Source organism: Corvus kubaryi, unplaced genomic scaffold (genome assembly GCF_017639235.1).
Source record: "Corvus kubaryi isolate FWS band 111438036 unplaced genomic scaffold, C.kubaryi_AGA036_p1.0 37322, whole genome shotgun sequence".
Taxonomy (NCBI): Eukaryota; Metazoa; Chordata; class Aves; order Passeriformes; family Corvidae; genus Corvus; species Corvus kubaryi.
In genome coordinates this window covers 2378574-2396889 of record NW_024581101.1, presented here as the reverse complement: position 1 = coordinate 2396889, position 18316 = coordinate 2378574, and the positions used below count along the sequence as shown (strand labels likewise).

At 57.5% G+C, this 18316-nt stretch overlaps 3 protein-coding genes across 4 annotated transcripts in view; all 3 read right to left on the bottom strand.

Moving 5' to 3' along the window:
- Nucleotides 1-2795, bottom strand: part of LOC121665238 (diacylglycerol O-acyltransferase 2-like) — a 4340-nt gene extending 1545 nt beyond the window's left edge. Inside the window, exons 1-5 of one of the 2 annotated variants that reach the window (XM_042029229.1) lie at nucleotides 2687-2795; nucleotides 1076-1204; nucleotides 893-1000; nucleotides 576-646; nucleotides 294-498 (exon numbers count right to left, since the gene is read on the bottom strand). In XM_042029229.1, coding sequence (XP_041885163.1) covers nucleotides 294-498; nucleotides 576-646; nucleotides 893-1000; nucleotides 1076-1204; nucleotides 2687-2726 — 553 coding nt within the window. In that variant the 5' untranslated portion in view covers nucleotides 2727-2795. Of the gene's footprint in view, nucleotides 1-293; nucleotides 499-575; nucleotides 647-892; nucleotides 1001-1075; nucleotides 1271-2686 lie in introns of both variants that reach the window. The other variant, XM_042029228.1, reaches the window with a different exon arrangement.
- Nucleotides 2796-4042: 1247 nt separating this feature from the next.
- IGBP1 (immunoglobulin binding protein 1) lies at nucleotides 4043-8971 on the bottom strand. The gene is made up of 6 exons (XM_042029230.1): nucleotides 8764-8971; nucleotides 7938-8237; nucleotides 6576-6771; nucleotides 5606-5691; nucleotides 4904-5007; nucleotides 4043-4566 (listed from the first exon to the last, which is right to left on the bottom strand). Exons 1-6 carry the CDS (start codon nucleotides 8952-8954, stop codon nucleotides 4418-4420), a joined length of 1026 nt encoding a protein of 341 aa, XP_041885164.1. The 5' UTR covers nucleotides 8955-8971; the 3' UTR covers nucleotides 4043-4417.
- A 3942-nt stretch (nucleotides 8972-12913) lies between these two features.
- Nucleotides 12914-17203, bottom strand: LOC121665236 (protein Wnt-11b-like). The gene is made up of 5 exons (XM_042029227.1): nucleotides 16722-17203; nucleotides 16414-16634; nucleotides 15727-16004; nucleotides 14727-15019; nucleotides 12914-13985 (listed from the first exon to the last, which is right to left on the bottom strand). The coding sequence occupies exons 1-5, from the start codon at nucleotides 16790-16792 to the stop codon at nucleotides 13811-13813; spliced, it is 1038 nt and encodes a 345-aa protein (XP_041885161.1). The 5' UTR covers nucleotides 16793-17203; the 3' UTR covers nucleotides 12914-13810.
- Between the last annotated feature and the right edge of the window lie 1113 nt (nucleotides 17204-18316).

The following is an 18316-nucleotide window of genomic DNA, read 5'->3' as shown; positions in this document are numbered from 1 at the left end:
GGGTGTAGGCAAGGTGCGGGCAGGGTTTAGGAGGGGTGCAGACAGGGTGTAGGCAAGGTGCGGGCAGGGTGCGAGCAAGGTGAAGGTGTCGCTCAGGCACGGTGCAGGCAGAGCACCATCCCTGCCCTGCCTGCTCCCGGGAGCACCATCCCTCCCGTATTTCCCTCAGAGGGATCAGCGCCCTCCCCCGCACCCCCTTGCCCATGGGCACTGCGGGCAGAGCTGGGCAAGAGAGGGGCGGGCAGGGGCTCGAGGCAGCCCCACCCGAGCTGGGCAGGGCAGGCACCGCTCACCCCCACTCATCAGGTACTCCCGAAACACGGGCAGGCGGAAGTTCCCGGCCAGCGTAGTGAGGAAGGAGCGGATGCCCGGGAACAGTTCCTCGAAGCCCGTGGAGCCCGTGATGAAGTTGCAGAAGGCGCCGACGCAGAGGATGCCGTGGGGGTGCGAGCCGATGATGTAGTTGTGGCTGGGGGAGAGGTCGTGTGTCTTCACCAGCTGCGGGCACAAAAAGCGTCACGGGGACGTGACGGTGGCACCGCCTTTTGGGTGGTCCCATCCCGTCCCGGCCGTACCTTCACGGGGAAATAATCCCTAAAGTGCTTCCACACGGTCCATCGCCGCAGGCACGGCAGCCTCCTGCCACCTGCGAAGCCGGGAGGGGCCACAGGAGATGACGGCCAGCCCAGCCCAGCCCAGCGGGCAGCAGGATCCCAGGGAAACGCGCCCCGCGGGCCGCTGCATCCCGCTTCCCACCGTGGTGCTGATGATGGGGGAGCGGGGGGAAGGAGCAGGGCGGTGCTCCCCGTTTTCTGGGAGGAACCCGGAGAAAGGCGGACCCCACCCCCATCATGCTGCAAAGCTGGAGGAAGGGGGGACACGGCCACCCCACCTTTCTCCGGCGTGTCCCAGTCGAAGATGATCCACGCCAGGTAGAGCACGGGGACGAGCCAGAGGCTGGTGAACAGCAGGTAGATGAGGAGCAGGAGGCTGACGGTCCCTGCGGGAGCCGGGCAGGGGGTGAGCGGGTGTGTGGCCCCCCTGGGGACCCCCCCGCAGCCCCCCACTCACTCACCCAGCAGCAGGAAGCTGAGCACCCACTGCAGCACGGCCAGGAGCTGGAGCGCAGAGCGGACGTCGCGCTGCGAGGGCCAGGGCACGGCCAGCAGCGTCCTTAGGGCAGTCTGGATGCTGGCCCGGCTGCCTGCGGAGAGGGGGACACGGCCGCCGCCCAAAACAGCACGGCTCGCACACGGGCGGGGCCAGCGGGCTGCCGGCCAGCACCCAGGGGCGCCGGGAGGGAGGTGGGATGGGAAGGATGAGCAGCTGGGTGAGGAGGGATGGGATGTGGGGGGTGGAATGGAAGATGCTCATCCCCAGGGAGCTCTGGACCATTCCAGGAGGTGGCCCTGGGCAATCAGGGCTGTCCCCAGAGCAGGGGACACCTGGGCACCCCCAAGCCCAACAGCTCCGTGCACCAGCGGGGCCGAGAGCAGCAGCGGCGCATCCCGCTCAATGCCCAGTTCCCCAAGGACAGGACCATTCCCGTGCCGTTCTTGGTGTGCTCAGGGTCCCAGGGGATTTGGGGATTTCTCAGATGGTGCAGCAGGGAGGCACCACCCCCAGCAAGTGCCAAGGCCAGCGGCAAGGCCGAGCCAGGGTGGCCGGGGGTGGCCATCCCACTGTGTCCCCACAGGGACACGCCGCTGGCAGCGCAGCCACTCCGCTCCCCCTGCCACCCCTTCCCTCCAGCCGACCTTGGTGAACCATTAACCTCCCTGGGCTGGGAGCCAGGATCCAAACTCCAGGTACGGCCCTGTCCCTGCTCCCTGAAACGGGCCCGAGGCGCCGGCCCTGCCAGCACAGCGCACCTGGCCAAAGGTCCCCCACGCCGAGACCACCCCAGTGTCACAAGAACCTTGTTTTCTTGGGAAAGCAACCCCAAATCCGCATGTTGGCCAGAGAGGTGATCAGGGGGACATGGCAGCAGCCCTGTTCCTGTGGCTCCCCAAGCCAGGGACCCCCGGATCAGAGGAGAACCACTAACCACTGGATGAGGAAGCTGGTGGAGTTTCAGTTCTTCCCAGCTCAATCCAAACCAGGAATGGGACAAGTGAAATAAATTAAACACTGGAGCCATCTCTGGCCCATGGGGGATTTTTCCAGTGAGGAATTTTTGTTCCTTTCTCCCATGCAGCATGCTGGGCTCTGAAAGATCCCTTCCACCCACTCTACATCCCCCAAATCCCAGCCACCTGCAGAATCCAGACCCTTCTTTTTCCCAGGGAAGACACAGAGTTCTTCCCAGCAAACTTGTGCCCACCAAACAGTTGCTTTTTAACATCCTTCTCCCAGCTCCTATTCCAAAAGCTCCATGGAAGTCCAGAGCACAGACACAGAACACCCCAGGGCTCTGCTGCCGGCCCCATCCACGGCAACAGGAGCCTCTGCAAACCCAACACTTGGAATTTGCAGGAGCATCTTGTGTGAAACATTCCCAAATGTCATCCGAAATTTCATCCCTGTGGAGCAACTGTGCGTTTTCCTGTGGAGTTATCCCCAAATCGCTCCCAACACCCCCTTTCTCCTCAGCACTCCCAAGCAAGCTGACAGCAGTGACCACCACCAGCTCCCCACATTGCTGGAGAATCAGGAACCATCCCAACCCGCTTTGGGAATCTCTTACCGCTGAGATTCTGGGAGCAGGCTGCGATGATGGTTTTCATGGTGGCAGGAGCGCCGTGGTGCCGTGGCTGGAAAGGTGAGTTGGGCAATCAGAGGGTGCCGGGTTGTGTGTCCAGAGGCTTTAACCAGGTGACCAGAGGGACCTGCTGAGGGGAGGGGACCTGCTCCAGCTGGGATTAGCAGCACGGAGAGGAGCTGGAAGGGTCACACCGAGGGTGAGGCGCTGCTGCCGTGCTGGGTGGTTGCCGCTCCTTGGAAAATCCCGGCTGCCGGTGCTGGCAGGGGCTGAATTCCTCTGGGAACGGTACTGCTGCATTCCCCTGGGAATGGTACCGTCCACGCTGGGGTATGTCACAAACACTGCCGTGTGACAGCCCCAGAGCCACCCAAAAATATCATCCCGAAGCTGCACAGCCACCAGACGATTCCCGCTGCTCCCAGCCCCAGGATGGGCACTCTGCCTCCAGCCCAGGAAGCCTGGAGTGCTATCTGCAGAGGATTGAGGGGAAAAATGATGAGAAAGGGAAATAGGAGCAGCAAAGAGTCAGCACTGAGGTGGGGCTTCAGGCCAACAGCCCAAGGAATGGTGAGAATCCACAGGGAGTAAGTCCCTGAAGCTGCTTCTCAAGATCCAGCTCTCCAGAGGTGCTCCCAGGAATTGCTGGCTAGCATCAGTGCAGGAAAGGGATAAACACACCCACAGGGCTGTGGTGGGAAAGTAAGAAACGTTTCCTGGGAGATTTGGAACCCACAAACCCCTCTTGTGAATTGTAGGCACTCAGTACCTGGGAGTAAGGACCGTATTCCCTGCAGGCTTCCTGGGCGAGGATCAATTCCGAGGACAGGGATTGCAGCTCTCCTGCAGCCCAGCTGTGCCCAAATCCTGCTAATTGGAAGGAAAACCCCCAAACTGTCACAGAATCCCAGTGTCCCAGGGTAAGGAGGCACCGTGCAGGTGACAGTGCTCCAGGTGACACAAAGCACCAGCCAAGTTTCATTTTCCATCCCAGTATTTTTACCAGGTTTGGAACAAGTCCATCCACAGCTACCAGCCCATACTGGGCACTTCCAGAGCTTCCAGCTGTGATTCCTCACCTCCCTGCACACACCTGCCCTGTGCCAGCACCCAGTGACAGGTGCATCCTGTTCTCCCCCAGTCAGGAATGGTGCCAGAGGGATCCAGAGAGTTTTTCCCCCTTCAGGGGTTGTTCTAGAGGGTTTCAAAGCACATTGACTACTTTGTCTTGGAATACGGCACCATTTGTCCCAGTTCTGTCCCTTGTGGGCCCCATGAGAGAGTCCAGGGTTCACCCTCTGGAAAAGCTCGGGATGAAGAGCAAGGGAATTTCACAACAAGAACGAGGCAGCACAAAGAGAGTTTATTTTGCTTAAAATAGAGAGGAAAAAAAAAATAAATACATCCACCCACAATACAAAGAGCAGTTTCCAAATCCATGGAGCTCCCCTTGGAGGCTGCCTCCACCTGGGAGGGCAGAGGGAGCCTGACCCTTTTGGAGCTGCCCCTCAGAGCTCTGGGGCACCCCCCAGCATGACCAGTGCCCCCAGTCTGACACGGAATGCGAACCAAAGCAAGGGGTCACGTGTCCTCCTGCCATCCTGTCCCCTGCCCATCCAGGCAATTCCTGGATGCTCCACCTATGTACACTGTATTCCCTCCTCCCTCTCCAGGTTGCTCTCCCAGGATCTCCAGGCCCTGCTGGCAGCCAGAGCATCAGCCCATGTTGTGCCTGTTGCCGTAGCCCCGGGGGTGTGTGTCCTTCCAGTCGTCCCAGTCCCGAGCTTTCCGAAGAGCTTCTTCATCATCCTCCTCCTCCTGTGTCTCCTGCTGCTGCTTCTGCAGCTCCTCATCACTTGCACCTGCTGGAGTGGAGGGACAGGGAGGAGATTCAGGTTCCTCAAAGCCCTGCTGGAAGCTGGGCTTGCCAGGCAGCAGGAGTGGGAATCATGGAATGGGCTGGGTCACAGGGGATCTTAAAGCCCATCCAGTGCCACCAGGGACACCTTCCACTATCCCAGGTTGTTCCAAGCCCCATCCACCCTGGTCTTGGACAGGCCAAGCACAGTCTAACCCAGTTGTTTTCCTAATAAAGCTTAAATTCTTCCACAGACAGGGGTGTTCCATACCCTGCACACATCCCTGTTCGCCCAGCCCCTCAAGAGGCTTCCCAAATCCCCTGTTCCCATCTCTGTTCCATACCTGGAACCCTCTGAGGGGTGGACACAACTCCCTGCCTCTGGCGCTGCTCGTACCAGTCATTCACAGTCATGGAGGGCACCGCGGGATAGCCAGCTCCAAACACCCTGCAGTGGGACAGAACCAGGCAAAACCAGGCAATGGAATCCCCTGGAATGAGCAGGAGCACAGGCACAGGGCTATTCCACGATCCAATCTGTGCTAAGGATATAAGGATGGCACAAGGAGGGCTTGAGGAAGGCTTTGGGGTGAGCCAACTGTGGCCTTCCCATGCCTGAGGTAAAGACAGAGAGGGCAGGGTTAGGTGGGATTTTGGGAAGGATTTCTCCCCTGTGAGGGTGGGGAGGCCCCGGCACAGGGTGCCCAGAGAAGCTGTGGCTGCCCCTGGATCCCTGGAAGTGTCCAAGGCTGGGCTGGACAGGGCTTGGAGCTCCAGGAATAGGGGAAGGTGTCCCCAGGACACCCCTGGGAACTGAAGCAGATACATGGAAAGCTCAGGATAAATCATGTCCCAGCCATGACAGGAAACCTGGTTTCTATCCCACTCTGTGCTTCAGGTGCTGAAATTCCTGCATGGATTTCAGGGTGCCACAAACAGAAATGCAGACATGAAAGTACCACCTGGATTTCTGCACTTGATGGAATATTTCAGACTCGACATGAGAGTCCTGCCTCAAAGTGTGGTTGGATAATCCCAATCCATACCTGGCCTGAGCAGCATCCCGGGTGAGGATGAAGGGTTTCAATGGAGGTCTGGCTGGCCGGGAAGGGCCGCGGAAACCTGCTGGAGCCTGGGATGCAAACAACAGTCACCAAGGAATTGTGGGGATGAGAATTCCCCCTCTGCTTCCCACTCCCAAGTCATTAAAGCTCTGGTAGAGGAGAAACACCTCAGTTCTCAGAGCAACACCCCAGGATGGACAATCCAGGCCGGAATTTGGTTTAAATCAGGAATTCCAACTGTGCCTGTACAGGAATCACTTCCTGTGTCTCTGTGCCACCTGCTGGGGTCAGAGCAGAGCTGCCAGGGCTGAGCTCAGAGCAGAGCATGAAATGTTGTTCATTGCTCCAGTGGAGCATTCCGAGCTCGTCATTCCACGGCACCTCCAGGACACCTCGGAGGAGCTGAGTCCCACAGTGCCAAAAATGACCCCCCCAAGCAGCCCTGCCAGGGGGCTGTGCCAGCACATCAGGAGCCACTGTTCCCAGCAGACATCCCAGGTCACAGAAATCCTGGACACAACGTTCTGCACAGGGATTGCAGTTCTGGGGGAATGTCATTCCAAAAGGGCTGTAACACCCGGACACGCTGCAGACCGGGAGCGGAGGCTTGACAGAAACCACAAGGGTCTTATTTTAATTCCCCAATTCAACTGTTCTTCAGAATTAGGGATCTGAAGAACCCAGGAAAAGCCTTTGCACAGCCCAGTTCAGCTCCGATATTCCAAGCTCCAGCATTCCAGAAGGCCAGGACTGTGAGAAACATGTGGCAGCAGAACCCAACCCAAAACTCAGAATTCTGAATGAAGGAAACCCCACCAGCTCACGTTGTGATCGAGCCCAATTCCAGCTGGGAAGTCACTGAATAAAATTCCAACTCCGCCACTGAATTCCTCTGGGATTCATCCCACCATGCCCATCCCACAGCATCCAGATTCCAGGAGAGCTCCCTCACCTGCCTGGCTGCATCCCTGCTCCTCAGGATCACCAGCTCCTGCTCGATGCTCTCAGTCTCCTCCAGGCTGGTGCCGATCCATTTCTGGATCTGGAGGATGTAAAACTCCCGGATCTGATCCTCATCCGCCGTGCCGCTCTCCACGGAGCTGCTCATGGAGGCCAATTTGTTTTCCAGCTCCTTCTTCTGTTTGTATCTGGCTCAAACACAGCAAAATCAGATCATGGAATCATTTTTCTCTGGCCCAGCCCAGCCTTGGAGTCTTTACCACCCTTTCTAAGAGGTTCAACAAAATTTCATGGAGGTTGTGCTGGTTCCTGTTGGAATTTCAGCCTCTCCTGTCTCTTAAAAGCAGCTGTAAAATGACATTAAATTCAGAGGGGCCTCGATGGTTTTATTCTTCTCCCAAACATTGAGGAATCCTTGGAAACTGAAACCTTCCTGGTAAAATTAGGCAAGACTGGAAACATCAGTCTCCTGGAGAAAGCAGGACTGAGAAAAATCAATGGAATGGCTGGTTTGAGTTGATTCCATGTCACACAAAGAGAATAAAACACTTTTCCAACTTCTGTCTCAGGTGGTTTTGTGTGTGCAGGTGGTTTTTTTAATATAATTTTGGCTTTTTGACCTATTCAGGAATTAGTTATTAAAGGGGAGAACTCCCTATATAACAAACTTCCAAGCTAAATTTATTTTTACTTTTTCAGGAATTAGTTAGTAAAGGGGAAACTACTCCTGTAGAACACTTCCAAACTAAATCCTTGTGTCCTCCTTCCCTCAGTTATTGTCACCTGAAGAATGAACAATAAGAGCCAAGAACCTCTGGGAGATGAGAGCACAAGGGGCATAAAAGAGTAATTCTAAACAAGAAACCATTCCCAATTAGAATATAAATTGTGTTTTTCTATGTTTTTCTACCCAATTTAAGCAGGTCCAGCCCAGTTTGGACCTCCCAGTGTTGCCACAATGAGCAATTCAGTGGCCAAAATCCCAACCAAAGCACCAAAGGCACCAACCACCTCTTTTTTAAGCTCTAATGAACCCAGTGGTAGGAAATTACCAGTTTGGAAGTCTTTATGCTGCCAGCAGTGATTAAATAACTAATGGTAAAATTAATTATTAAAGATTAAAGAGCTAATTATAGGTTTTTGAGCAGTTTTTCCTCAGAGACCAGAAACTGGAGACTCTGTCCCTCTCCAGCCCTACCTATTAAACAATGAGCTGCATCTCTTAAAATAAGCATTTGATGATCAAATTATTCCAATGCCCAGGGAAGCTCTTCCCTGTCCAACCCTGCACTGCCTCAAGCTCCCACTCCTCCCAGACCCATTCCCAAAGCCCCTCCCACTGCACAGAACCCACCTTTCAATTTTGGCTGCCCTACTCATGGCCATGGCCACCAGGTTGGGCTGGGCGGGGTCCCGGGGGGCCGAGGGGCTCCCGGCTCCCTCCTCGCTGGAGGTGCCAGGGGCCAGCTGGAAAGATCCCAGCCCGTAGTTCCTGCAGAGCCGGAGGAAGCGCAGGAAGTGCTCCCGGGCAGTCTCCAAGTGCTCCCTTCTCCTGCTCAGGTCCACCTGCTTCAGCGTCAGGGCTCCCAGCAGCGCCGGCAGCAGCATAAATTTCAGGTCGGCCGAGGCGATTTCCTCCAGCTCCTCGTTCTCGCTGCGAGGGAGAGACCAGGGAGTCCAGGAAAAGGAATGGAGATGGGAAATGGGTTGGAGTCATCCTGTGAGGGGCGGCTGAGGGAGCTGGGGGAGCAAAGGGGGCTCAGGGGGGACCTTGTGGCTCTGCACAACTCCCTGACAGGAGGGGGCAGCCGGGGGGTCGGGCTCTGCTCCCAGGGAACAGGGACAGAAGGAGAGGGAACGGCCTCAGGCTGGGCCAGGGGAGGCTCAGGTTGGACAGCAGCAGGAATTTCTCCATGGAAATTTCTCCAAGGTCAGGCCTTGGCAGGAGCTGCCCAGGGAGGTTTGGAGTGCCCATCCCTGGGGGCGTCCAAGGAAGGTCTGGAGGTGGCACTCGGTGCTCTGGGCTGGTGACAAGGTGGGGATCGGCCACAGGTTGGACTCGATGGTTTTGGAGATCTTTTCCAACCTCAGTGGTTCTGGGATTCTGTCCCGCTCCCGCCCTACCTCTGCCCTGGCCGGGGACCCTCCCTGTCCCCCTCAGACGCGTCCCCTGCGCTCACCTGAACAGCTCCAGCTGCGCCACCATGGCCGCCGCCCGCTGCAGCGCGTCCAGCCCCTGTCGCACCTTCTCCTGCACGGCCGGGGCTCCCGAGGAGGGCTCGGTGCTGGCCTCCAGCTCGTCCCAGAGCCGCTGTCCCAGCGCCAGCAGCTCCGCCAGCCGGGGGCCGCCCGCGCCCGCCTCCGCCATCATGGGCCGGGAACGGCGCCGCCGCCACTTCCGGCGCGATCCGGAGCGACCGTACCCGCCCCGGCCGCCATCTTGGGGAGGTCACTGCCATAACAACCACGCAGGGCGCCATCTTGGGGAGGTCACTGCCATGACAACGAGGGGCGCCCTCTTGGGGAGGGCACAGACACAGCCGGGACGCGGGTGCCGCCATACTGGTGAGGGCAGGCCGAGGGGCAGGGGCCCGGTGGGCGCCGTGATAGCCCCGGTGGGCGCCGTGTTGGCCCCGCGCTCGCCCCGCGGCCGTGGAGCCCCCCGGGACCCCCGCGGCGGGCGGGCACCGCGGGCAGGCACGGCTCGGCGCGGCCGGGGCCGCTCACAGGCCTCGAGTGCCTCCACTCTTTTCCCTGCCAGGTCCTGCCTGGCGCACGGACTCGCACGGGTCCTGGCAGGGAGCACTGGGATGGAGTCTGGGAAAGTGGGAAAAAATGTGGATAATTAAGATAAATTGGCAGAAAATATTCGTTTTCCTGCTGTATGAAAGGCGTATACAGTGGAGATCCTTGATAGTGCAGTGCTGGATGTCAATAAATATACATTTATTTGTTTAAGCACAGCACCTTCCTATTCTTCTCTATTCTTTCTACAGTACAAGTGGGACATGCGACCTTTCTCCTTTCTTTTTCATCTATTTCGCTCCTAAAATCTCTAAAATTCAACCAGGCATCAGGCAGGTTAGGGTTAAATCTGTGTTTTTGGGAGCAGGTTATTTCCCTTAGAAATGCAGGTGATTGACCTGTCTGTGAGCAAAGTATGGATGTAGCAACTACCACTACTGCTTGTTACTGCTGAGTAATTCTAACTCAGCCTCTGAGGATGACTCAGTTTATGATTTATTCTGTTTGTTTTCTTCATGCCTGTGTCAGATTGTGCAATAAATTGTTACTCACAGAGCCCAGGAGCGCTGTGGGTCCTCAAAACCTGTCCAGCCGCAGGTCTGGGCTGATGGGAGGATCTCCTGGATATTCCCAGCGGAATGGCAGCCCCAGGGTGCCTCATGGCCACGTCAGTGTCTGCTCTGCAGAGCAGGGAGTCCCAAGGCTCCCTCCTCACCGGAATGGCTGCCCAGCCTGGGAGAAATCAAATCCTTCCCTGTGAGGGTGGGGAGGCCTTGGAATGGAATTCCCAGAGAAGCTGTGGCTGCCTCATCCCTGGGAGTGTCCCAGGCCAGGCTGGACGGGGATTGGAGCAACCTGGGCTAGTGGAAGGTGTCCCTGCCCATGGTAGGGGGTGGGACAGGATGGGCTCTGAGGTCCCTTCTACCGAACCATCCCAGAATTCCATGATTCCAAGGGACGGAGAGCTGCTTCTCCTCCGAACCCCCTGCAGCCCCTTTCAGAACTGACCTTCCAGCTACACCCAAAATTCCTCAGGCTGCAGCTGGATCCCCCTCGGGTCTTATGGTTCTTACTCACCCCTGTTTGTCCCTGTCCCTCAGCTGAAGATCCCCACACGGACAATCCCTGTTTTTGTTTGTCGTCCTTAGAGCACCACAGCACTGCTGAACAGCCCGGGAATAAAAGAGAACAGAGAGGGAAGGGTTTTTCCTTAAATACGGGCGTTTACTCATGTGTGTGTCTTGTGGTGCGATGGTGCACGGACCAACCATCCCAAAGGTCACAGCAACATCCCCCAAATATTCCCAGCAGTGCAGGTTGGACGGGGCTTGGAGCAACCTGGGCTAGTGAAAGGTTCCCTGCTCGTGCCAGGGGGTGGAACTGGATAAGCTTTAAGATCCCTTCAAACCAAACCATTCCAGGATTCCCTGATTCCGTGAGATGCTGATCCACAGCTGAGCCCCTTTCTGGGCTTTCTCCTCCTTCTGGCTCAGCTCTGTGAGCAGCACAAGGGAAAGCAGGTGCAGGTCCTGATCCACATTCCGGTGGGAGCTGCAATCCAGGGCTGTGTGGAAGAGGTATCCCTACATATCCTTGAACACAGAGTCATCCTTCCTCCAAAGTACTTAATTACAATCAGTTTGTTGCCCTTGCTCAGGTTACCCTCCTGGAACGAGTTATGCAGTATGAATATTATAATATTCAATTATAATATTATAATAGTTAACGAATAAAGAAATAAAAGGAAAAATAAATATATCAGTGTTTTAACAGCAAAATCAAAAGAATCCATGAAAAGCACTCGCCTTCCTCCAGACTTTGTTGTTTGCACAAGTTTGACCAGCAACAAACAACCACGTTCACACCAAGGTTACTCCCTTAAAACCCCTGGGACAAACGCAGGGATCATTCCCACCGCATCCACCCTCTGGCTGCCGGTTCCTGGCGGATGCTCCCAGCCCTGCAGATCTCACATCCCTGCTAATTCCAGGTGTGGGCCCGGATCCCAGCTGCTCCCACGGGGAGCGTTGTCACAGAGCTGTCACCCCCTGCCAGCCTGACCCTTTGCACTCTCCAACTAATTCCGGCGCCTTCCCATTTCCCGCAGGATTCCGCCTGCACAGTGACACCTCCAGTCTTTTCCCAGCTCTTCCTCGTCGGGCTTGGAGTCAAGGAGGGAGAGGAGGAGTGGATTCTGCATATTCAGCACTTGACCCTGCCTTTTTCCCAGGCAGAAATTCCAACGGGACCTCTCTAGGAGGGATCCCGACGGCTCCCCTGGGCATTCCTTGCTATTGTGGCTCCTCTCCTCTCCCCCAGGCGCTGCGTGTTTGTAGTTACCAAACGCAAATCACATTTCCCATCCTCCTGGCTGGAGTTCTCCACAAGATCCTTCCCGGTTTTTTATTCTCCTCTCACCAGCTCGTTTTGCAATGCTCGGCGGAGTCCGCAGCCCCTGCCGGTGTCACCTCCCTGTGATCTGGGATGCGCTGGGAGGTGGATGGAGGGAAGGCACCGAAGCAATCCTAGTTTAGTACCCGCAGCCCTCCGGACACAGAAACTGCGGCAGTTTTGCAGCCTGGCCGCTGCAACTCCTTTTCCTGAGGAATGCCGGGCACTGACCCCTAATTGCATTTTAAAGGGAAAACTCGAGATAGCTTTCGGCCTTGGGCAGCTGCGGTTTTCCAGGCGCTCTGGGAAGGGAGATGGCAGCGGGCAGAGCCAGTCAATGGCACGTTAACAACTGATAACGAGGGTTAACTCCCTCCTGGCGCTCCCTGAGCTCGGGCCCAACTTCCAGCCCCTGCATCCTCTCGAGCCACCTCCAACTCCTTCCCTGCTCGCATGGAAACCTGGAGCACATTAAGGGGAGGGGATGTTTTACAAGAAACGCTCATGAATTGATTCCGTGACCCAGCAGAGACCATTAAAAATGATGGAATGGATATGGAAATGAGTAATCGCCCAGCTGGTCTCGGGCTGAGCACGGCCAACTCCAGTCAATGGGAACCAAAAATAAAGTGGAGCTGCTGGAGCTCTCTGGGAGCTGCAGGAATCCACACAAAGATTCCCATCCCATTTACCTGTCCTCCTGGTGCTGTGGAGTCTCTCCAGCACTTGTTTGGCCTCACCCTTCCTCTCCAAAGGCTGCAAAAGCAGGAATCTCATCCCATCCAAGCTCTTGGCCAGAGAGCCAAGGGAAATGTGGGAGCCCCCATCCCTGACTCCCAACCCCTTGCTGTTCACACACACCCTTGGCTAGTCCAGCCCGCATTCCCAAGGATCAGAAATTAACCCTGGACTGCTGCAGTTTCCAGCACCGGCCCTGAATCCCAGGCAGCCAGTTCCCAGGCAGCTGGAGACCTGAGGCAGCAGGGGATAAAACAGGAGCTGAGGCTGGCAGGGATCTGTAATTAAAGGCAAATCTAGGCCAGTGAGAAGCAGAAAGTTGAAAGTGAGCTGGTCCTCAGATATGTGTAAGGAAACGTATGGACACAGGGATACAGCCTCTCTTTCTCCAGGACCAGCTGGGAAGGACAGGGAGGAAAGATTGTCCTAGAAAACAAGGCACAGAGAGTTATAACATATTTATAACATATTTATTTAAAACCCCACACCAGAATCCCGCTTACAGGAAGTACAGAGGCTAAAGGTTCTTTCTTGCTTCCCCAAGGCCCTGGAGTCGTGTCCCCTCTCCAGGCCAGAATTCCAACACACCTGGCCCTGAGGGGTGGAAGGAGTGGGCTGAAGACCTCAGTGGGCCAGAAGGAGGGGCAGGAAGGACAAGCCATGAGAATTTCACGTACTGAGTGAGTGGGCTCCCACCTCCGACGTGGGGACAGAAGCTACAGTGATGCCATGGCTGGGCTGTCAACACATGGTCAGGTGTGGGTTTGCCAGGTTGGCAGCCCCCAGGACCTCTCCTGTCCCTGGTGTCTCTGCCATCAACAGAGCAGCACCATCTCCATGCAAATGAGATGCTGCAAAGGGCACTGGAGCAGTGTTTTCCCCTGAGGAGGAACATCCTGGATGAGCCCACAGCAGAATCCTGTTCCCAAAGGAGCTGCCCATGACCCCCTCACCCGAAGCAGCATTCCATCCCTGCAGCCTTGTCCCAGTGGATAACTCCACCCCTCCCATCCATCACTCCTGCCTTTCAGGCCGCTGTCAGAATCCTCCTGCAAAGGGACAATGGCAGCCCAGGGTCCCTGTTCCCCCAGGAGAAAGGGGCCTGTGGAATGATCAATGGCTTCTCCCAGCTGGAGACAGAGGGCTGGCCACTGACCAGCTGCAGGAGGGCAGCTTTGTCCTGCCCTGAGGTCTGGGTTGGAGGGGACCAGAGGCTTCCTAAAATCTCTCAGTCTGAGGTTTTCCACGAGAGACAAGGCTTCCTGCAGAGCCTCCTCCTTGCAGGGGGCATCCCTTGGGATGGGCTCCTGGTGTCCAGCTGTGCCTGGTGGGTGCCAGCATGAGCTCTCCTCCTTATTTGCAGACGTGTCTCTGCAGGCTGCGCCGGCAGCGCTTGCACACCACGGAGCAGCACCAGCGGTAGCGGCAGTGGCAGCGCTCCGTCACCTCCTCCGTGTAGGTGTTGTAGCCACGGCCACAGCACAGCAGGTCACAGCTGTCACTGCCCACGGAGCTCCTGTTGCACGGCCTGGGGAAAGATGTGGCACCTGGGGACCTGCCCTCCCAGGCTCTGGCCTCTCCCAGAGCTGGCGTGCCCAGAGCAGGAGGCAGCAGGGTCATGGATCATGGAATGGTTGGGTTGCAAGGGACCTTAAAAGATCACTCAGTGCCACCCCTGCCATGGGCAGGGACAGTTTTCACTATCCCAGGGTGCTCCAAGCCCTGTCCAGTCTGGCCTTGGACATTTCCAGGGATCCAGGGGCAGCCACAGCTTCTCTGGGCACCCTGTGCCAGGGCCTCCCCATCCTCACAGGCAGGAATTCCTTCCCAAAATCCCATCTAAACCTGTCAGTGGGAAGGCATTCCCTCTTGTCCTGTCCCTCCATCCCTTGTCCCAAGTCCCTCCCCAGCTCTCCTGGAGCCCTTTTAGGCTCTGGAAAGGTCTTGGAGGTCTCCCTGGATCCGTCTCTTCTCTAGGTGAGCACCCCCAGCTCTCCCAGCCTGGGTCCAGAGCAGAGAGGCTCCAGCCCTCGGAGCAGCTCCGTGGTGTCCTCTGGACTTGTTCCAACAAGTCCAGTTTCTGTCTTGTGTTGGGCTCCCCAGACCTGGACCCAGCAGTGCAGGTGGGGTCTCACAAGACAGGGATTCAGAGATTCGGAGATGCAGGGATCTGCTGCAAGCTCACCCCAGCCCATCCACGCCAGCTTCCCAGGCCGCTCAAACCCAGCGGTACAGGCACTCCTGGAATAAAAGGCTGGGTTCTTCCTACCTGTCCTGTGTCCCCAGAGAGCCCAGCTGCGGGTTTGGGGTGCAGTAGTCGGGAGAGTTGATGAGATAAACAAGGTCCATCTCTGTCACTGGCCTGGCATCCCCTTCCTTGGGGATCAGCTGCTTCCTGGGCCCCACGAGCCGGTGGGTCACCTTGAGGGCTGCCAGGTACCTGGATTTGAGGTCAGAGGCGATTTCATCCAGATCTGGCAGCCCTTTCCAGCAGGTCTTCACTGAGCAGGAGCCTGAAACCCCGTGGCATTTACACCTGGTATCCAGGGAGTCCCTGAGCACCTGCAGAGCACAGGGAAACAGGTGAGTTTGCCTCTCAGACCCCAGGGACTGACTCCCAAGGACACCCATGGGAAGTTTCAAGGGGTGGAAGAGCTCAGAGCTGAATATAAGGGGGTGATCAGGGGCTCAGCCCTGCTTCAATCCCTTCTGTTAAGAACCTGATCCTTGGGGAACTTCCCATGGGAGCTGACAGCAGGGTTGGGGGCTTCCCAAGCCTCACGTGGGGAACAAGAGTGGATGGAAGCAAAAAGACTGCATGATCTGGGGAGCCCAGTGGAGAGGGGCAGGAAGAGCCGTGTTTCCAGTGAGAAGGGTGGAAAGAAGCACTGGGAGTACTGGTGTGAGGTGTCAGATAACTGGGAGTACTGGTGTGAAGTGTCAGATGTGCTGGCTGTGGAAAGGGTGTGGGACGTCTGGGGGTGAGCAGCAGTGGGGGGTGTCTGCTGACACACTTTTTAACCATTTAGTTGCCTCCCGATGTTCAGGACATCCCAAAAACCTGGCTGGCATCTGCTGCCTTAAATCAGGGACCTCTGCCCCTGCTGCGAGGGGTGCTGGGCTCCGTCTGTCCCAGGGGGCTCAGCCCCTCTGTGTGACCCACTGCAGAGTCCCGGGGGGCTCATGCACCCCATCCCAGACTACAGCAGCCCTGGTGGGCTCCATATCCCCCACCCCATCCTGCAGAGCCCCGGGGGCCCCGCACCCACCGCCCGTCCCACGGCTCCGTTGTGCCGGTTCACCGCCCTGAGCCCGGGCGTGCCGCCGGTGCCGGCTCTGGCGGAGCCCTCGGTGAAGGCGGCCCCGAGCTGGAGGCCGTGGCTCAGGTTGTCCCCGCAGCCGCCCCAGCGGGAGCCGGGCGCGGGGGGCTCGGAGGGGCCGGGGCCGCAGGAGTACAGCGGGAGCTCTCCGGAGGCGCAGGAGCGGGCGATGCCGTGGGCCACGGCCGCTGCTGCCAGGGCGTGCACGAAGGCGGCTTCCCGGGTTCCTGCGGAGAAAACAGGGGTATTTCCTTCCTCCCCGCCCAGCCAGACTCTTCTCTCACACATCTCACAGTGCAAGGAGTTTCTTTATTTCACCTTGCATCAGGATAAACCCGAGGCCTCCCCATTTTTATATTTTAACCTGTGGCCCCCCCTATTGCACTGCCCGTGTCCAGCCTGTATCCCCACCTCTTCCCCCGCTTCTTTCGGAGCCCTGGCAGCTGTTTGAAATGGAAGCTCCCGTCTGTCACCTCCCCCAGATGGAAGTTACGCAGGATTAACACCGCGTAAAGGCAGGATATTTACTCCAAAACAGAAATCCAAGGCAGAAGCCACCCGGCAACGCGCCGCCAGCCCGGGCTTCCCCCGGGGGCAGAGCGGGAGCGGCGGCACGGCCGGAGGAGCATCCCTTACCTGTGAGCAGGTCGCGGCCGAAGCTGGGGGCACGCTGGATGCTGGAGCAGTTCCACCTCATGTCCGCAAAGCTCTGCTGGCACAGGGCCTGCGTCCGGCGGGCGGCCCGGACGATGCTGGGCATCACCTCCAGGTGCCGGCGGCACAGCTGCAGCTGCTCCGGCACCAGCAGCCGGCAGTGCTGGCTCTCGTTCCAGGCCACCCCGCTGCCCGCCAGCCCGCTGTGGGGAGAGCTGGGCGTCACCGAGGGGCCACAGCGCCCCGAGGGACCCGGGGGCAGCCCCAAGGAGGGGGAGATCCCTACTTACAGCCACTGGATGGCTGCGGAGAGGCCCAGCTGGCACAGCAGCGCGGTGGCAGCGGCGGCGGGGCGGCCCATGGCCGGGAATGGGGCTGGGATGGGGACCGGGACAGGGACTGGGAGCAGGGCTGGGGCTGCTCGGCCCCACCACCTCTTTTGTAGCAGCGGTGGCGGCGAGTCCTGCCCCCCGGGGAGGGGAACAAAGGCGGTTTCGGTGCCATTCACAGGGTTAGGGACAAGGAGGGGCTGGAGGGGGGTCCAGCTGTCATTAGCAGTGACCGTCGCCAAACAGCACCTGGGAGGGGGTTGAGGGACCAGCACTGCAGGATGTTCCCCCAGCGCTGCCAAGGCCAGCACTGCTCATGTCCCCAAAGTGCCACATCCCCACGGATTTTAAATCCCTGCTGGGATGTCACTCCACCACTGCCCTGGGCAGCCCTTTCCATGAGAAATTTTCCCTAATATCCAACTAAACTTCCCCTGGCACAGCTCGAGGCTGTGTCCTCCTGTCCTGTCCCTTGCTCCCTGGGAGCAGAGCCCGAAGCCCCTGGCTGCCCTCTCCTGTAGGGTCAGCACAGGCCCAAAATTTTTATATTTTTTTCTTATTTTCTTCACAAAAAGCTTTAAAAAGTACATTTTTCCTTGACCCAGAGGAGTGCACATCCCTGAGCTGGCACAGGCACCAGCCCTGAAGTGCAGGCAGGAGCTGCCCAGGGTGCCACAGCCAGGGCTGGCACGTGCCTGTCACAAGGTGCATTTCTCAGGATCTCTCCCTCCTACAAGTACAAAACCAAAAGTGCTGCCTGATGCCAGTGAGGAACCAGGTAGGCTGGGATTTTCCCAGAGTGGGAGGTGACATTTGACACAAGCCCAGCTGACCTCAGGTCTTGGAAAGGGTCACAGGTTGAAACCCACTTTTGAGGCTTTCAATTTCTCCCTGGCTGTGCTACTTCCCCTCTCTCTGGAAAGTGCTTTTCCTTGACAGAACTGAACTGGGAGTTGGTTTTCACCCCTCTGTGACCTCTTACCTTGGCAGGACATGCCTGGATGGTTGATCATTGTCCCCTCGTGACCTTCCTTTGACTTAGGATCGTGTGCACTAAAACCGGCACTCAGGGCTTGAGTCATCCTTCCCAAACTATTCCCTCGGGATGCAAAGGCCACAGCTCATTGTGCTGCAGCAATGGCCCTTGAGGAAGGGTCCCAGGTCACTCCCAAATCCTGAGCAGTTACAAGGGGATTGGTTAAAGGGTGGACAGAAAAGGAGGAACACAAGGATAACCCAAGTCTGTATTCCCTAAACACCAAATCCCGTGTTTTGGGGTCTGTCCCTTGTGGCTTCCAGGTAAACATCTCCTCAGGGCATGGATGGGGTCTCGTTTTGGGACCTGGAGAATCTCCAGGGTGTTGCCAGGACAACCCAGGGGTTGGATGGCAGCTGGGAAGGCACCTGAGTTCCCAGGAGGTTCAGAAGCCATGAGAGTGGTCAGGAAAAGCTGCTGGAGAGCAGGAATGCAGAGAGGAACCACTCCAGGATGGGCTGGCAGGAGGGAATTCCCTTTACAGGTGATGGGAGCTGGGATCAGCACCAGGACAGGGGGG

Coding starts and splice junctions, on each gene's coding strand:
- LOC121665236 (XM_042029227.1), bottom strand. CDS start 16,792: ATGGGCCGCCCCGCCGCCGCTGCCACCGCGCTGCTGTGCCAGCTGGGC. Junction 16,005..16,413: donor CGGCCGCGACCTGCTCACAG/GTAAGGGATGCT, acceptor TTTTCTCCGCAG/GAACCCGGGAAGCCGCCTTC. Junction 15,020..15,726: donor ACGGAGCCGTGGGACGGGCG/GTGGGTGCGGGG, acceptor TGTGCTCTGCAG/GTGCTCAGGGACTCCCTGGA.
- IGBP1 (XM_042029230.1), bottom strand. CDS start 8,954: ATGATGGCGGAGGCGGGCGCGGGCGGCCCCCGGCTGGCGGAGCTGCTG. Junction 6,772..7,937: donor AGGGCAGCCAAAATTGAAAG/GTGGGTTCTGTG, acceptor TGTTTGAGCCAG/ATACAAACAGAAGAAGGAGC. Junction 5,008..5,605: donor CGGGATGCTGCTCAGGCCAG/GTATGGATTGGG, acceptor GTCCCACTGCAG/GGTGTTTGGAGCTGGCTATC.